Source organism: Monodelphis domestica, chromosome 2 (assembly GCF_027887165.1).
Source record: "Monodelphis domestica isolate mMonDom1 chromosome 2, mMonDom1.pri, whole genome shotgun sequence".
In the NCBI taxonomy this organism is placed as follows: domain Eukaryota; kingdom Metazoa; phylum Chordata; class Mammalia; order Didelphimorphia; family Didelphidae; genus Monodelphis; species Monodelphis domestica.
In genome coordinates, this window is record NC_077228.1 from 338045026 (window position 1) to 338063174 (window position 18149).

General features: G+C 36.0%; 1 protein-coding gene across 13 annotated transcripts in view; it reads left to right on the forward strand.

The window, feature by feature from the left end:
- The window catches only part of DOP1A (DOP1 leucine zipper like protein A), a 110689-nt gene that overhangs the window by 16534 nt on the left and 76006 nt on the right, over positions 1 to 18149 (forward strand). For all 13 annotated transcript variants that reach the window (XR_008916608.1, XM_056818527.1, XM_056818529.1 and 10 more), the window contains one exon: positions 8877 to 9067. Coding sequence is in view for 12 of the 13 variants with exons in the window: in XM_056818527.1 (XP_056674505.1) it covers positions 8930 to 9067 (138 nt within the window). In the remaining variant the exon portion in view is untranslated. The remainder of the gene's footprint in view (positions 1 to 8876; positions 9068 to 18149) is intronic.

An 18149-nucleotide genomic window follows, 5' to 3' on the forward strand; every position in this document is an offset into this window, starting at 1 on the left:
GTTTCATCTTCCTCATGTGCAAAGTTTTTTATATATTATCTTTCAAAATGCTTTTTGGCATATATAAATCTTATTCCAGCCTTATTAAGAGGGGGAAAGCAATAATATACTTTTTTTAAACCCTTACCTTCCGTCTTGGAATTAATACTGTGTATTGGTTCCAAGGCAGAAGAGTAGTAAGGGCTAGGCAATGGGGTTCAAGTGACTTGCCCAGGGTCCCACAGCTGGGAAGTGTCTGAGGTCAGATTTGAACCTGGGACCTCCCTGTCTCTAGGTCTGGCTCTCAATCCACCGAGCTACCCAACTGCCCCCATATTTCACAAATCTTATGTCTTATTTATTCTAGAATTTGACATAAGCGACTATTGTTGTATCCATTTTCAAAGTACAAAGTTTTCATTGTTTCAGAATATAAATCAGTCTTTTGTGTCACATTGTACTTTTGTCGATGGATTTTTTTAATGACTGAACCTAAATAATTGGCTATATAGAAAACCACAGGCTAGCTAAAATACTAGCTATTTTATATTATTGAAAATAATTGTCTTTACTGAATTCCAACATTTTTATTCCTTCAAAAGAGTTACCCTCAAGGTGGCTTATTTTGAAAGCTTTAAGGGGAGGGAATCTTACATTTAAATACAAAAGAACATAACTCAAGTGTTGTGTCACTTGGAGAAAAAAACAACGTAATTTCATGTTATTTATAGTTTAAATAAAAATGTATAGTTTTAATATATAACTAATAAACCAAAAACTAATGACTTAACTTACCTGCTTAGTGACTTCTTTGTTCATCTGTTAGTCTGTTTCTTTTGTTGGTCTTGATATTATTTAACTTGTGGGGTGCTATGAATTAAGATAAGTGAGGGGGAGGGGGAATTCTTTAACCTGCCTATTAGTGACTTTTTTGTTGCTGAATTTCATTGGCTAAATCTTCAACTGAAGGTTGGTATTTTGTACACTTTAAGCCCAAGAAAGTGCTACTAACTGCATCTGTCAGTCTGTTTCTTTTGTTGGTTTTGATATTTAACGTTGAGAATAAGGTCTCACAAAAGTACATAGAGGGGAAAATAGTGAATAAAACCATTGCTATATTTTTCAGGGTGTTAAAGTAGTTGGTTAATCAGTTCCACACACTCCTCCATTGCACATGGACTGGAGCCCTGCCCCTCCCCAGGCAGCTGGTCCAGGGATGCTGCAAGAGCAGTGGCTGCCCCTGCTGCTTGGCCCTGAGCAGTCTTTCCCCCCTGGCCGGGCATGGCCATGGCACTGAGACCTAATGCCGCTGCGTGTCATCGAAAATGGCTACTTGTGCCAGTGCTGACACATGTGTCATAGGTACACCATCACAGTTCTACAGGGAAACAGGAGGAGAATGAGATAGAGGAAATAAGATGATGATAGATCCCTTTGGGAAGAACTCTCTCTACCAATGGAGATTATCACCAACCTTCTGCTGGCCTGGCCCTGCCCTGCCCCTCCCCAGCCAGCTGGCCCTGCCTTGCTGGGAGAGCAGCAGCTGCAGACAGCCTGCCTGCCCTCAGGCTCCTTCCATGCAAGCTCCTCCTTCCTGTGGAAGCCACTGGGGCCCCAGCTGCCTGGCACAGGCTGCTCCCACTAGCCCCTAGGCCCCAAGGCACCCTGAGCCTGCATGCTGCTGTGTGTCATTGAAAATAGCTACGCATGTATAGTTTTGCCATCATGGGCCTATAAGCTTCTTCATAGGGCCAGAGTGCTGCTCAGACTCCCAGACAGATTTTCAAACAGGACAAGGGTTTATTTAAACATAATAAAATGGAGGGGAGGATTAAAGGTTTAGGATTCCCTAGAAATAAGAATTCTAGCTAAATCCCTACCTCTACATCCCCTCATGGGGATTTCTTGTCTTCAAGCTCCTACTTTAAAATTCCCAGCTATCTGACTATGTGATGCTATTAATCTTCCCAGATAACTTCTGGTAAGATATAAAGTCCTTCAGAGTAGTTTTGGGGTGAACCCTTTATGTTAGGGTTCAACCCCATCAGGGTTGGGCCTACCATGGCTTCAGGCCTTCCCACAACAGACTTGCCAGCATGGATCTTCAAAGCAGCAGGGGACACTCTCAGTAAGCAGGAATCACTTTTGGATCTCAAGGGATGATAGATTTATCCAAACAGGAACACCAGAGTTGTTCAGGGATAGGAAACCAAACACCCCTCCTCAGCTCACAGAGGTAGTGAATGGGAGGAAGTATCCACTCTAAACTGACACAGCAACAGGAAGTCAAAGAGACCCCCAGTCACTCCTAATGTCCAATTTTACCTGTGCCCCTTGTTCCAAAATTCAATCTCTGCAATTCCAGAGCAAGTGGTCAGGTCAACCACACTTCTCTCTCTGCAAAATTCTGTTTCCTGTTTGTACCCATTTCTCTCCTTTCCTCATTAGAAGGTTAGTAAGATTCTCTCTGAACCTAATACTGTGTTGGAGTCTTTTTCCTTCTTTCTTCACCCCTTTTCTTTCTTCTCTTTCTTAAATTTCATGTTTTGTGCTCACAGCATCTCTGTAGTTTAGAACCCTTCTCTGATCCTTCATGTTACATAGGCTATAACAAGTTCCAAAGCAGAAGAGTGGTGAGGGTTAGGTAATTGAAATTAAGTGACTTGTCCAAGGTCACATAGTGAGGAAATGTCTGAGGTCAGATGTGATCCCAGATTCTTCTGATTCTAGATCTGGTTTTCTTTCTGCTGCCCCTCAATTAGGAACTAATAGAGGAGAAATGGTAAAGGCCTGAACTAAAGTGGTCGGCATTGTGAATGAATCAATGGCATGAATGTGAAAGATATATAGGTAGAATATGAAATTCTTGGCAATGAAATTGGATAGACCTGTGTTTACGTATACATGTTGGGAATGAGTTGGTATTGTCAACCTCAAGTTGCAGAGAGGTCCAGCAGCATGAAGAATGAGAAAAAGATTTTGTAGTTAAGAAATTATTCATAATCTTGAAGAGAGGTTTCGGTTCAGTAGTGAGGTTCGAAGACATTCCTGGGGATCAAGAAGTGAGTGGGAGATGAGGAAATTAAGATGAGCATCGATGATCTTTTCTAATAGAATGGCTTGAGTGTCTGGGTTAAGTGAAAGTTTTCATTTGTTTTATTTTTTAAGGCTAGAAAAGAACTGAGTATATCTGTAGGTGGCAGAGAAAAAAAAGCCAGTGTATACTGGGAGATTGTGAAAGAAAAGAGGGAGTGCTAGAGTGCTACTAGAAGAATCCATGAAAAGATTGCATCCAGAGGTCAAGTGGAATGGTTAATCTTGACTAGGAGAATGCTTATCTTTTTAACAGCTACTGAAACAAAGGAAGAGAGAAATGAAGGTATGATTGAGGGGTTTTGACTAGGATTCCACAGCAGTAGCTTTGTAAGAGAGTTGGAAAAGCAGAAGTCTTAAGCATGAAAATTTGTCTTTGAGACCCAGCCCTAATACTTAACAGTTAGATGGCTGTGAAGAAGTCATTTAAACTTTCTGAGCTTCAATGTCTTTATCTGTAAGATGAAGATAATTAATAGTGTTATGAATAAAACACTTCTTAAACAGTAAAGCAGTGTTGAATTCATAAGATCATAGATTCTGATCTGGGAAGGATCCCAAAAAACATTAATAACAATAACAATTGAGCTGTGGCTACTAGGTTAAGTAGCTTGGGGTACTGAATTCCAGCTCTCAGATGATGACTAATGCTAAGTGGCCTATAAGTAGTTTTCACTAATTTGAAAATATTTAGCAAGCTTTATTAAGCTTTTACATATAAGATAGTGCTAAGTGCTATATGTACTGTATAATACATAAATCACTAACACATTTTCCTACACTGAAGGAACTTATCTATAGGGCAAATAAGACATAGCCAAATAATTACAATAGAATAAAAACATATAAAAAATACAAGTCAGGGCTATAAAGAAACAACTCTGTTACTAAAACTGTAAATTTATGATTTATATTTAGGTGTTCAAGTGAGATTTAAAAATTATTGTTTTGGGAATAGTTGGTGACTCAGTGGATTGAAAGCCAGGTCCTGCTTGGGTTCAAATATGACCTCAGACACAGCTATGTAAGGAATTAAATTTAGGGGTTTGGCTAAATATGTGAGAATTCTAAAATAATATGGTGGCCACCAATTTAAAATATTATAGTTCAAGTCAAAATGACTTTTAATAGCTTTTATTTACAAAGAAGTGAAAAGAGTGAAAGTAGGAAAAAAATACAAAAAGAGGGTAGAGAAGATGTCTAACCCATCACACTAAATATTGCACCAATGCTTAGCTCAACCAAGTAGGGCTTGTTAATCCTTTACCAGAAGACCCAGTGTTCCACCCACATGGCCTTCTCCAAGAGGGGAAGGCCTCTCTGGAACTAATCTCTCCAGAAGCCAGGAAAGGAAGACCAGCTACTCACTCACCCAAGAAACAGTCAAAGAGCCAAGGTCCCAAGTCCCAAGTCACCTCCAAGAGGCAGGTCACCATCTGAAGCTCCAAGCCCAAAATTCAAGCCAGAATATCAAGCTCAAGGAGGTCAGGGCTTTTTATAGTTGTTTCCTGTCCCTTCCACTCTTCATAGGGGCCAGTCACAGCTTCCAAACTGCCTAGCACCACCCAGTGGGGCAGTGTCTGTGAGATCCACCTCTCATCCTCTGAAGGTGTCAACTCTTATCAAAGGATTCACAAATTTCTGACTGATTGGGTTAAAAGGGTGGGGCTCTCCAAGTAAGTGACTTGTGAATTCTCTTACTTGATAACAGAGTGTTAAATAGGGGTTTCTTAGATTGATTAACTCAAAATAGACAAAGAGAATAAAGAATTCCCTTTCACAGCTGTGTGACCCTGGGCAAGTCACTTAACCTCCATTGCTTCACCCTTACCACTCTTCTGGTTTGGAATCAAAACACAGTATTGATTCCAAGTCTGGGTTTTGTTTTTTTTTTAATTATTGTTTTATAACCTAAAGGCATAACAATATGAAAAATGTTTCATCACTGTCATACCTCAGTATATACCAAACTGTTCATGAGAAAACAATGTATTATACAGAGTATGTATTTAATGTTAAATAAATGAGAGAAATGTAATTATATAGGACAGGAATGGCAGGCTTTCCCCATTGGCATCTAGTTTCTTGTATATAACATTGTTTGCTGCTGCTAACTACTCTCATTTATATAGCCCTCTCCTCACAACTTGTGAGATAAGAACAGTATTGCTGTCACTATATAAATTGTTCTCCTGATTCTGCTCATTTCACTTTGTATCAGCTCATAGTTTTCCCCAATTTTTCTGAAGCCAACCCTTTATCTTATTTTACCAAATCTTGTATTATTCTATCACATTCATATACCACATAACTAATTCAGCCATTCCCCAATTGATGAACACACCCACTCATTTTCCAATTCCTTTTCATTGCAGAAAGAGATACTTCTAAGTATTTTTGTTCATATGAGTCCTTTTTCTTTTTCTTGATCCCTCTGTTTTCCTCATTATCTTACTAGAAAAATCATCTTCATATTTCCAAAATATTGTCTTAACCTTTGTCATTATTCTCTTCCATGAAGTCTCAAATAGTATAGCAATCAAAAGAGGTTATCAGAAGCTGTTCTGGTGTTAGTCTTGCTAACTGCAAATAACCTTAAATGATTAATAAGCAAAAACTTGCTTGCTATTTATAGTCAAAATGACTTTATAGAATTTATTTAAAATTTTAAAATTTTTATTTAAAAATTCTAACATCAATTAACTTTTAGTAAAATAAGTTGATTTAGAAAAGTCTTAGATAAGTTTTTTTTAATTCATATATAGAAGAGCCTCAAATTTGAAAGTGTTTAGAATCTTAAGGATATTTGCTCATTTCTTCTCTGTTTTACTTTTTGTCTGTGGTGTGTGTGAGAGTTTGTTTTTGGTTTCATTGTTATGTTTTTATTGTTGATTAAACTAGTTGGCTTCAGTTTTTCAGTTTTAACCAAAGATGGCTATAATCTTCATTTCTTCTGAATTTATTTTATTTTTTCAGTTAACAAACATTGGTTTTCTTGCTTTCTCACCTCCTGTTCTTGGGAGAAAAAAAAACAAAACCTCATAACAGTTATGCATAGTCAAGCACAATAAATTCCATATTGGCCATTTCCAAAAATTTATATCTCATTCTCACCCTCTTCATTCCCAAGCTGCTGCATTCCTTTGGACTTCTCCATAATGCCCCTATCACAGGTACTTTCCTTCCCTTCTGCCTCATTTTTCAGCTTCCTTTTATGTGTTGTCTTCCCTAGATTTGATTGTAAGCTCCTTGAGGACAAGGAGTGCCTTTTTTATATGTGTATCCCCAATAATAATCAAAGTACCTGGCAACCCATTGGTGTTTAATAAATATTTATTAATAGATTCAGTCTCCATCTTGGTTTTGTCATCTTTCCATCAAGAGATGGGTAGTATGCTTCATCATCAGCTCTTACACAATTATGGTTGGTTATTCATTGCACTGGCCAAAGTTCAAAGTTTTTTGTTTTTGAAGTATTATTGTTATCACTTTGCAATATCAGTTCATACAGGTCACTTCTTTAATTTCCTTCGAACATAGGCTTAATTGTGGTATTGTTGGGTTAAGGCTTTATATTCATTTTAGTAAATTTTGGATCATAGTTCCATACTTTCTCCTACAATGACTGATCTAATTCATGGTTCCAAAAGTTGTAATGTACCTCTTTTCCTGAAGGCTCTCTGACATTGTCATTTTCTTTTTTTTCTTAATTAGCTTTGCTAGTCTGAGTTTAAGGTGAAACCTCAAAGTTGGTTTAATTTTTGTTTCTCTAATTATTACTGCTTTCAAGCATTTTTTTTAATATAGCTATTTGTAGCTTGGATTTCTTCCTTTGAAAACTGCCATTTTATATCCTTTGATGACATTTCCCCCAAATCTATTTTAAGAATAAGTTTTATTGTTATTTTCTTTTTCTTATATCACCGTAGCATATTATTTAACCATCTTCCTTTCCCTCTTCAAGAGATGTCCCTTATGACAAATATTATTCTTGTAGAGAGAAAGGTCAGCACAACTGAAATGATAAAAGGTCCAAAAACTTGCAATATGTAGCTATGGATCTCCTTCTTCCACAAAGGTGTAAGTTCTGTGTGTTTTCTCATATCTTTTCATTCCAGTCCCCCTTGATCTTTATAATTTTGTTATATTTACTTTTGATTTTTTTCATGCATCATTATTCTTTCCATTTATCTTGTAATTACTGAATATGTTGTTTCCTTGGCTCTACTTATTTCACTCTGTATCAGTTCATATAGATGTTTCTATGCTTCTCTGAATTCATCATACATGCTATTTCATAAAGCAAAGTAGTGTTTCATTACATTCCTCAACTACAGATTTTTTTAGACATTTACCAATGGATGGGCATATACTTTTTCAGTTGTTAGGTATTATAAAAAGTACTATAAATATTTTGGAGTATATGGGTACTTTTATTCTTATCAGTGGCTTTATTAGGGTATAAGCCCAAAAATGGAGTCTCAGGTTCAAAAGATATGGATATATTAGTAATTTTATATATAAATTTATATATATATTTATATAAATCCAAATTGCTTTCTAAAATAAATGTATTATTTCACATCTCCATCAACAGTGTGTTAGTATGCCTATCTTTTTACAACTCCTCCAACATTGACTTGCCATTTTTTTTTATTTTTGCCAATTTGCAGGAAGTGAGGCAAAACTTTGGGATTGTTTTTATTTACCTTTGTCTTACTATCAATTTGGAGCATTTTTTCATGTGGTTGTGAATACTTTTAAATTATTCTTTTGTGAATTGTTTGTTCGTGTCCTTTAATTATTTATCTATTACATTTCCTCTAAATCCTAAGAGATAATGGAAAGAGTAGGAATACATTTGACAGTAAAGGTAAACTGGGGAGCCATGTATAAGTATTTGAATGGGAAAATGGGGCTGTTTCTTGGTAGTACATTTATCAGGAGTTGATCATCTTAAACCTGGAAGATATAGGACTAGGATATATGGCAGCAACTGTGATCAGCCCATTGACCCTTTATAAATGAATATTTAAAGCTAGGACATTACTTTGGAAAAGAAGTTGTTTCTAAGCATTGAAAATTGCCTAGTAGAAATTACAGTCAGTAATGAGATAAGTACTGGGACGTTTAGGTCGATCAAAACAATGACAATAAAATTCTCTTTCATCCTGTATCATTTAATTCAAAATAATATGTAATTTGAAATTCTGAATCATCTAGTTTCCTTTTTGTTCCTTAATAAAAATAAGATGATGTCCCAAGCCCATTCAAGTCTCTAGTATTTCAAATGATCAAAATCCTACTATGATTCCAGCTTGATACAAGGGAAGGAGAAAAATTCATATCAAAATATCATATGGCAGTGATGGGCAACCTTTTGAATTTGGTGTGTCAAAATTCACCCCCCCCAAAAAAAACGAGCATAACTCGGGTGGTGTGTCACTTTGAGAAAAAAAAAGTACTCGACATGTAGCCCTATACTTCTCTGTATGTGACCGTGTGTCATCAAAAATGGCATGCCATAGGTTCACCATCACAGTCATATGGTGATAATAATATAGTGTAATAACAAGAGCCAAAAAATACTCCTTCCTTTTCTATATTCAAACTGAATTATTTTAACTCACTGAAAGATGTACAGAATTGTGCATCCCTAGTTCCCCCCACATTCTTGTATCCTACCTTGACCACTTCTTACTCTATAATATTTAAAATGATCATAAAATTTATTTTAAGAAATTCTGAAATTGTTATTTAACTTTATGACAGTATTGTTTCCCTTCCCACAAACTCTCCTGTAGGTAATGATTTTACATGACTTGCCATCTGGCCTCTAGTGGGAATCTGTGGGAGGATGAACACGGAGGAGCTGGAGTTACTGAGTGACTCCAAGTACAGAAATTATGTAGCTGCAATTGACAAAGCACTCAAGAATTTTGAGTACTCCAGTGAATGGGCAGACTTAATATCTGCACTTGGGAAGCTTAACAAGGTATGTCTTTCCTGTCTATATTGAGCAAAGGAGTGGTTACAAAGAAAATGTTTTCTAGTTTTATGAGTTGGCAGGCTTTCTTTAAATATTAACATAGGGCATTTAAAAAATTAAGTTTTATTCAGCATTGAGAAGACCAAATATTTTCACATTTATAACTAGCGATATAACTTTTTATTTCTTTTTCTTAGCATTAAAATTTTTAATTCCTCTTTTGTCTGTTGAGAACCTCTCTGCCTCATTTTTATGCCAGATTTTGCTTTACAATAAATACAGTGTTTGACACACAACTGGTGCAAGTGACTTAACCATATTAAAAACCATGGAATCAGTGAGGGACATATTATTTTATCTCTTGTGGACATTGTTGTATTAGAAAGATACTTTATAGATAAAGATTATTCTGCCAGAATGGGAAAAGATTTTTTTTAACTCTTAAAAGATGATGATGATAATCATAAATCATTTTCTTGGTATTTATTTTATTTTATTTTATTTTATTTTATTTTTTTTAAAAACCCTTACCTTCCGTCTTGGAGTCAATACTGTGTATTGGCTCCAAGGCAGAAGAGTGGTAAGGGCTAGGCAATGGGGGTCAAGTGACTTGCCCAGGGTCACACAGCTAGGAAGTGGCTGAGGCCAGATTTGAACCTAGGACCTCCCGTCTCTAGGGCTGGTCCTCAATCCACTGAGCTACCCAGCTGCCCCCCTTGGTATTTACTTTTAAATTATGAATTTTGCATTCATAGTTATGTAAAGATATCTATTTAGTAGTTACTAGGAATGCTAATTAATATGTAATGAATAGTAATAAATTATGTAATGAATAGGATAATTGTAATAATGTGATTAATAGTAGTAAATTGACATAAGTTTGGTTTGTTAATGGGTATTTAACAGTAAAATGGGAGTTCCTTTAAAAATCTTAATTTGAGCACACCTCCAATCCCTGTCCCCCTCCACAATCCATTAAGAGAAAGGAAAAGAACTAATCAAGGCTCAGCTCCCTCTACAACCCTCATCAGTTGGCTACTCACTGTTACCTCTATGATTTTTCCTGTTTCTACCTGTATCCCTGTGTTAATCAATCACTAGTTATCTAAATGTAAACAGTACCCAGACCCTTCCTACTGTTTTCTGATCTTCATCCCTTTCAGTCCTAATCCCACCCATGTTCTACTCCCACCCTGCCTACCCTTACACTGTACATATTGGAATTCCCAATTCAGAGTGAACAATTTCCCCTTAATTCTAGACTTCTTTCTCTAACACTTTTCCCACCAATTATCTCTCATGATTGACTTCCCTGTGGTGATGGTACATCCTCCCAGCTGCCCTCTGTAGCACTCCCCAACACAACAGTCCTAGGTGAAGTCTAATACTTCTTTCTCTTCCTGGTATTACCTCTAGACTCTCAATTTATGTCCTTCACATGGGGGTATGCCTAAACCTCTTCATCTTCACCTTCATCAAGACTGGCAACTTGACCTCTCAATATTTTTCTGTCCTAGCTTTACTTTTCTTCTCCAACTTCAGCTTGTCTTTTGATCTTGCATCCTATGCCATCTTGTTCTATTGCTGCAAACTTTTGCCCTGGACTATCTCTTTACTCCTCTTTAGCTTTTCCTCCTTTCCTTCCTACTCAGTTCAAATTATGGCAATTTTAATATTCTGGGCCCCAAGTCATTCTCCCACCTTTCTTGAAAAGGAGTTCAGCATCTGTCTCACTATCTTCCACATTGATATTTTCTTAAGCTCCCTAACCCACCAATATCTAGCTTCCAATGACCTATTTCTTCAATCCACCACACACGGTCATGCATTAGACCTCACTATTATATATATATATATATATATATATATATATATATATATTGTAACAAGGAAATCACTTTAAAAGACTGATATATATTATTTTAAGGTCGCCAAGGAATTCAGCTATGTAATTCCTAAATGAAAACTCAAGTCAGCCGTCAACCTTTTATAGAGTTTAATTACAAACAGGAGGAAGAAAGGAATTAGAGATAGAGAGAGAGAGGGAGAGAGAAAGGGGAGAGAAGGGAATAGGGCTTAAATACCCCTTCTGTTTAGGCTGGGCCAAAAGGCCCAAGCCCTTAGATAGCTGGGGCAAAGAAAAGAGATCAGTCCCTATTACTCATGTGACCAAAATGGAGAAACAGTCTCAGAGGCCCCCACCTTCAGCTTCCTTCAGAGCAAGCTTCTCAGAGCACCTCTCCAACCACTCAGAGCCAAAACTCTCCAACCACCCCCAGTCCTCAGACCCCTCTATCTTTAAGGAAACCATCCAAGTTCCCTCCCCTCAGTTCTCACATCTACCAATCACTGTCCATCATTTTCCCTGTGCCAATGGTGGCTCTAGCTTAACCCAGGACTGCCCAGAGGTCTGTGGCTTTGCACATGATTGTTGAAGGTCATATTCTCAAATAATTAAATCTTGATCCTTTGCTGCAGCCCTTCCTAAATCCTGTTACCTTGAGTAGGGTAGAGATTGGAATAATTAAATTTTGATCTATGCTGCAGCCCTTCCTAAATCCTGTTAGGACTGAGTGGGGTGGAATTTGTATTTTCCAAGACCTGTTTCTGTCATTCCAAGTATCTCTATTGTATCAATTCTAAAATCAATCATGACTCAAAGAAATTCCTGTTCTATGCTTAAGCATAGGTCAAAGTCCTTTCCATTGTTCAGCAAAAGGTTTCTGTCCTAAAGTAATCTCAAGAAGGGAGGAGGAGGAACCTCCCATGCCAATGGGGTTCACATTCCAATAGCCAAGACCCACTATCAATAGGAAATTTTTCAAGTATGAAATTTCCCAATGGTGAAATTTCCAACATTTATAAGTCTAAGAAATTTTAAGGTTTACTATATATATATATATATATATACATATATATATACATATATATATATTAGTTGTTCCACACTTCTCATTAGAAATTCTGTCATTACCCTCTCTGACCATAACCTCCTCTCCCTATGCCTCATCTCTCCTTAAGTCCATTCTTCACCTTCATTAAGACCAGCAAAGGCTCTAATCTTCAATATTTTCTTGGAGCATAATTCCTTTTCTTCCCCTCCAACTTTAATCTAATAATTGCCTTCCCTGCCCTCTTGTTTTATTGCCACAATTGTTGCTAAACCTTAGCCCTGGGCTACTCCCACAAACTTTCTCTTCACTCCTACTCACAAACTACTGAACCCTGCTGGAGAAAATCTGCATGACTTTTTAATGACTATATATAATATAAATTCATGTTATCTAACCCCAGCTGGCAGTCCTTTTATTTCTCCCATTCTTATCTCACTCCCTATAGAACCTATTACAGTTGTGTTCCACAGACCCTACCTACAACCCCCCCCCCCCAACAACACACACGACTCGACATACACACATACACACACAGACACAATCTTTTTTTTCATCTGAGAATATTGCTTCCTACTCTTCTGAAAAGATTGAGGCCATTAATTGTGAGTTCACTTTCCTCCTACTCTTAATTTATCTAAAAAAAAACAACAACAAAAACCCAGGAACCCTCTCATTATCATCTATCACAGTCTTCTCTGACAACGAGTTGGCCCTTATTTCATTAAATATTTCCCATTACATATAAAAATATATATTAAAAAAATTTTTTAAACCCTTACCCTTCCTCTTAGAGTCAATAGCATGTTATTAATTCCAAGGCAGAAAAGTAGTAAGGGCTAGGCAATGGGGGTTAAGTGACTTGCCCAGGGTCACACAGCTAGGAAGTGTCTGTTTCCAGATTTGAACTCAGAACCTCCCATCTTTGGACCTGGTTCTAAATCCATTGAGTCACCTAGCTAACCCCATATAAAAATTAACATTCATTTTTAAAAATTTTGAATTGCAAATTCTCTTCCTCTCACCTCACCCCCATTGGCAAACAATGTGATATCGATATACATATGAAGTCATGCAAAACATATTTCTACATTAGCTAAGAAAACATACCAAAAAAGACTGGGAAAAATGAAGTAAAAAAAATGCTTTAATCTCTACTGTTCATCAGTTCTTCCCCAAGAGACAGAGAACATTTTTTGTCATGGGTGCTTTGGAATTGTCTTGGATATGATTATATCATTATTAATAAGAATAGCAACTTTTATAGTTACAATATTACTGTTATTTTGTACAATGTTGTCTAGTTTCTGCTCTCTTTACTTTGTATTAGTTCATATAAGTCTGCCCAGGTTTTTCTGTAACTGTCCTGCTCGTTATTGTGAGTCAATTTGATAGGTATAAGGTGGTATCTCGGAGTTGTTTTAATTTGCTTTTCTCTAATCAGTAATGATTTGGAGCATTTAAATTTTTATTTTTTTAAATATTTTCCCCTGTTTACATGATTCATTTTCTTTCCCTCCTCTCTTCCCTCCCCCCTCCCAGAGCTGACCAGCAATTCCATTGGGTTATATAAATGTATATATAATCTATATATAAATAAAAAATCATTTTTTATCTAGTTCCATATTTTTCATTTCTGCAATAGAGCAATCTTTTAAAACAAAACCCCAAATCATATATCCATATAAACAACTGATAAGTACTAAGTCATGTTTTTCTTCTGTGTTTCTACTCCCACACTTCTTTCTCTTGATGTAGATAACACTCTTTCTCATAAGTTCCTTGGGAATGTCCTGGATCATTGCATTGCTACTAGTAGCAAAGTCCAATACATTTGATTTTTCCAAAATGTTTCACTTTTTGTGTACAATGTTCTCTTGGTTCTGCTCATTTCACTCAGCCTCAATTCACTCTGCATAAGGTTCTTCCAGTTCATATAGAAAAACTCCTGTTCATCATTCCTTACAGCACAGTAGTATTCCATCACCATCATATACCATAATTTGTTCATCCATTCCACAATCAAGGGACATCCCCTAATTTTCCAATTTTTTAGCACCACAGAGAGTACAACTATGAATATTTTTGTATAAACATTATTCATTATTGTCTCTTTTGGGTACAACCCCAGTAGTGGATCAAAGTGCATGCAATCCTTTAAAGCCCTTTGGGCATAATTCCAAATTGCCCTCCAGAATGGTTAGATCAGTTCACAACTTGACCAGTGGTGTATTAGTGTTCCAGTTTTGCCATATCCCCTCCAACATTTATTATTTTCCTTTACTGCCATATTGACCAATCTGCTAGATATGAGGTGTGTAATCATCAATCCTTGGTACCTCAATTCTACCAAAACAACCATCCACAGATATTTACAATATTTCAGGTGGTACCTTAGAGTTGTTTTGATTTGCATTTCTCTAATAAGGAAGGATTTAGAACACTTTTTCATATGATTATTGATACCTTTGATTTCTTCTTCTGAAAACTGACTATTCATGTCTCTTGACTATTTGTCATTTGGGCAATGACTTGATTTTTCATACACTTGACTTAGTTCCTTAGAAATTAGACCTTTGTCAGATGTTTTTGTTATACAATTTTTTCCAAGTTTTTTGCTTCCCTTCTAATTTTGATTGCATTGGTTTTGTTTGTACAAAGCCTTTTTAATTTAATAGAATCAAAATTTATTTATATTTTGTAATATTCTCTATCTCTTGCTTAGTCTTAAATTCCTTCCTTTCCCATAGATCTGACAGGTATACAATTCTATGGTCACCTAATTTGCTAATGATTTCCCTCTTTATATTTAAGTCATTTACCTGGAGCATTTTTTATGTGACTATAGCTTTGATTTCTTCTTATGTAAAACTACCGTTCATTTTCTTGGACTTTTATAATTGGGTAATTCTTATTTTTATAAATATGGCTTAGTCCCCCATATATCTAAGAATCAAGACTTTGTCAGAGAAACCTGCTAAAATTGTTTCCTCATTTTTCCTGCTTTTCTTCTAATTTTGGCTGCATTGTTTTTATTTGTGTAAAACCTTTTTAATGTCATGTGTTCAAAGTTATGCATTTTATTTCTGTAATCCTTTCTCTCTCTTGTTTGCTTAAAATTTCTTCCCCAATCCACAAATACAACAGTTACATTTTTTCCTTGCTTCTCTAATTTATTTATGATCACCCTTTATGTCTAAATCACATATTCATTTTGACCTTATCTTGAAATATAGTTTGAGATGGTGGTCTATGCCTAATTTCTGCCAAACTGCTTTCCAGTTTTCTAAGCAATTTTTGGCAAATGTTGAATCCTTTCCCCACAATCTTGGGTTTTTAGGTTTATCAAACACTAGATTACTGTTGTTATTTAGTATTGTTATTGTTTACATAATCTCTTACATTCATCCCACCACTCTTTCTAAGTTAGAACTAGATTGCTTTGAAAATTACTTCTTTGTAATACATTTTGAGATCTGAAACTGCTAGACTCCCTTCTTTAACAATTTTTTTTCATTGTTGCCTTTGATATTCCTGAACTTTTGTTTTTCCAGATGAATTTTAATATTCTTTCTAGCTCTACAAAATAATTTTTGGTAGTTTAATTGATAAGACCTTTTTACATCTATACTTAAAACTGTCATTTCCTTTCTTCTTCAGCAGATTACATCTTCAATCATTACCCTTCTATTAGATCTCAACTTCTCCCCATCAGTGGGTACGTTCTTTACTTCTTTGTACATGGCTTTTCTTCTTTATCTTTAAAAAATTGTCACGAGATGTTGGTATTTCTATAAGCCATCCTCCTTGAGCTCTTCTTTCTTTCTCAACTAAACTACATTGAAAAAAACTACATTCTGTGCCTCCATTTTCTCTCCTTTTATTTGCTACTCAACCCTTTGGAGTCCACCTCCTGACTTGATCACACAACTAAAATGGCTCTCTCAAAAGTTAACCAATGATTTCATAATTGCTAAAACTAATGGATCTTTTCTCAGACTAAATCATTCTGACACAACTACCCTGTCTTCTTAGATATCCTTTCTACTTTGGAATTTTGTTGACAGTACCCTATCCTGGTCCTCTTCCAGACTATGTCTCTGAGGAGGCAACCCTTCTCATTCCTCTTCCTTGGCTCATTGTCTATATCAGGCCCTCTAACTAGAGATTTTTCCTAGTTTCTGTCCTAGACTCTTCTTTTTTCCTCTGCATTCTCTTTCTTATGAGCTTGTATGGGTTTAACCCTCATATTTACAATGATGACTCTTTCATTGCTTTGTACAAAATAAATGCTTAATAAATATTTTATTCATGTATATCTGATCAATATATCTAGTCCATGTTTTCACTGAACTTCAGTTCCAAATCACCAGTTATCTGTTGGATATTTCAAACTGGTATCCTGGGGACATCTTAAGCTAAAAATGTCCAAAATTGAACTTATTAACTTTTCCCCCATACCCTCCCTTTTACACTTCCCTATTTTCATTCCATGATCTTCCACCCTTCTAGTTTCCCAGGTTTGTTAATTGCTTCTCCCAATCCACATATTATCCAATTGCCAAGTCTTGCCATTTCTCCTGCATAGCCTTTTTTACATCCAACCCCTTTACACATAGAAAGCTACCTACCACCTTATTTCAGTCCCTCTTCATCGCATGCATAGATTGTTACAATTGCCCAATTGATCTTACTTTGAGTCCCTACCTACTCTAGTCCATGCTCCACACTGCTGCCAGAGTGATTTTGCTTAAGCTAAATATGATCACATGTTCTCCTTGTTCAGACAGCTTCAGTGACTTCCTGTTGCCTCTAAGATAAAAAATTAATTCGTTTTTTAAAGCTCTAACCTAACTCATACCCTCATTTGACATTACTTCTTTTCCTAAACTCTAATCTTGCCAAACTGGCCATCTCTCAGTTTGTCACACAGAATTCCATCTCCCTGCTCTGTCCAATGTCTGTGATGTACTGTGTTTTTCTTTACTTGCAATTCATAAGTTCCTTTTCTCTCCTTATTTACACTTCATAAAGTCTCTCTCCACCCCATAAAGCCCCCCTTCTCTTCCAGAGGTATGCCATCATCTTTTTTTTTACAAGTTGGACATATATATATTTATTTATTTAAGATATTAAAATATTTTTCAGTATTTACATGATTCATTTTCTCTCTCTCCTCACTTCCAGATCCAATAAGCACTTCCACTGGGTTATACAAATGTTATCACTTATACCTATTTTCATATTATTCATTTTTGCAATATAACAATCTTTTAAAACCAAAACCCCCAATCATATACCCATATAAACAAATAAGTCATTTGTTTTTCTTCTGTGTTTCCACTCCCACAGTTCTTTCTCTCATTATGGATAGCATTTTTCCTCATAAGTCCTTTGGGATTATCTTGTAGTAGTAAAATCCATTATGTTGGATTGTCCCACAGTGTCCCACACACTTTCTGTGTACAATATTCTCTTGGTTCTGCTCATTTCACTCTGTATCAGTTCCTGGAGGTTTTTCCAGTTCACATAGAAATCCTCCACTTCATCATTCCTTACAGCACAGTAGTATTTCTATCATCATCATATATCACAGTTTGTTCAGCCATTCCTCATTCGAGGAACACCCCCTAATTTTCCAATTTTTTGTCACCACAAGGAGCAAGGCTATGAATATTTTTGTACAAGCATTTTTCATTATTATCTCTAGGGTACAAACCTAGTAGTGGTATTGCTGGATCAAAGTGTAGGCATTCTTTTAAAGCCCTTTGAGCATAATTCCAAATTGCCTTCCAGAATGGTTAAATCAGTTCACAGCTCCACCATCAGTGTATCAGGGTCCCAATTTTGCCACATCTCCAACATTTATTATTTTCCTTTATTGTCATATTGGCCAATCTGCTGAGTGTGAGATATCAGGTACCATCTTCTACATAAAAACTTTCCTGATCCCCAGTCCTCAAATATTATTACCCTCCCTTCCAAACTATATTGTATTTCATTGCCCTTTATGTGTGTATATATTTATTAACATCTTATTTGTGCTGCACATATATTAAATGTGTTCTTATCTTATTCATTAAAACGTAGTCTCCTTGCAGGTAAGGATTGTTTTCATTCTTTGTACTTTAATAATGCCTGGAACAGTGCCTTGAATATAGTAAGAATTTAATAAGTGCTTTTGGCTGATTGATTTA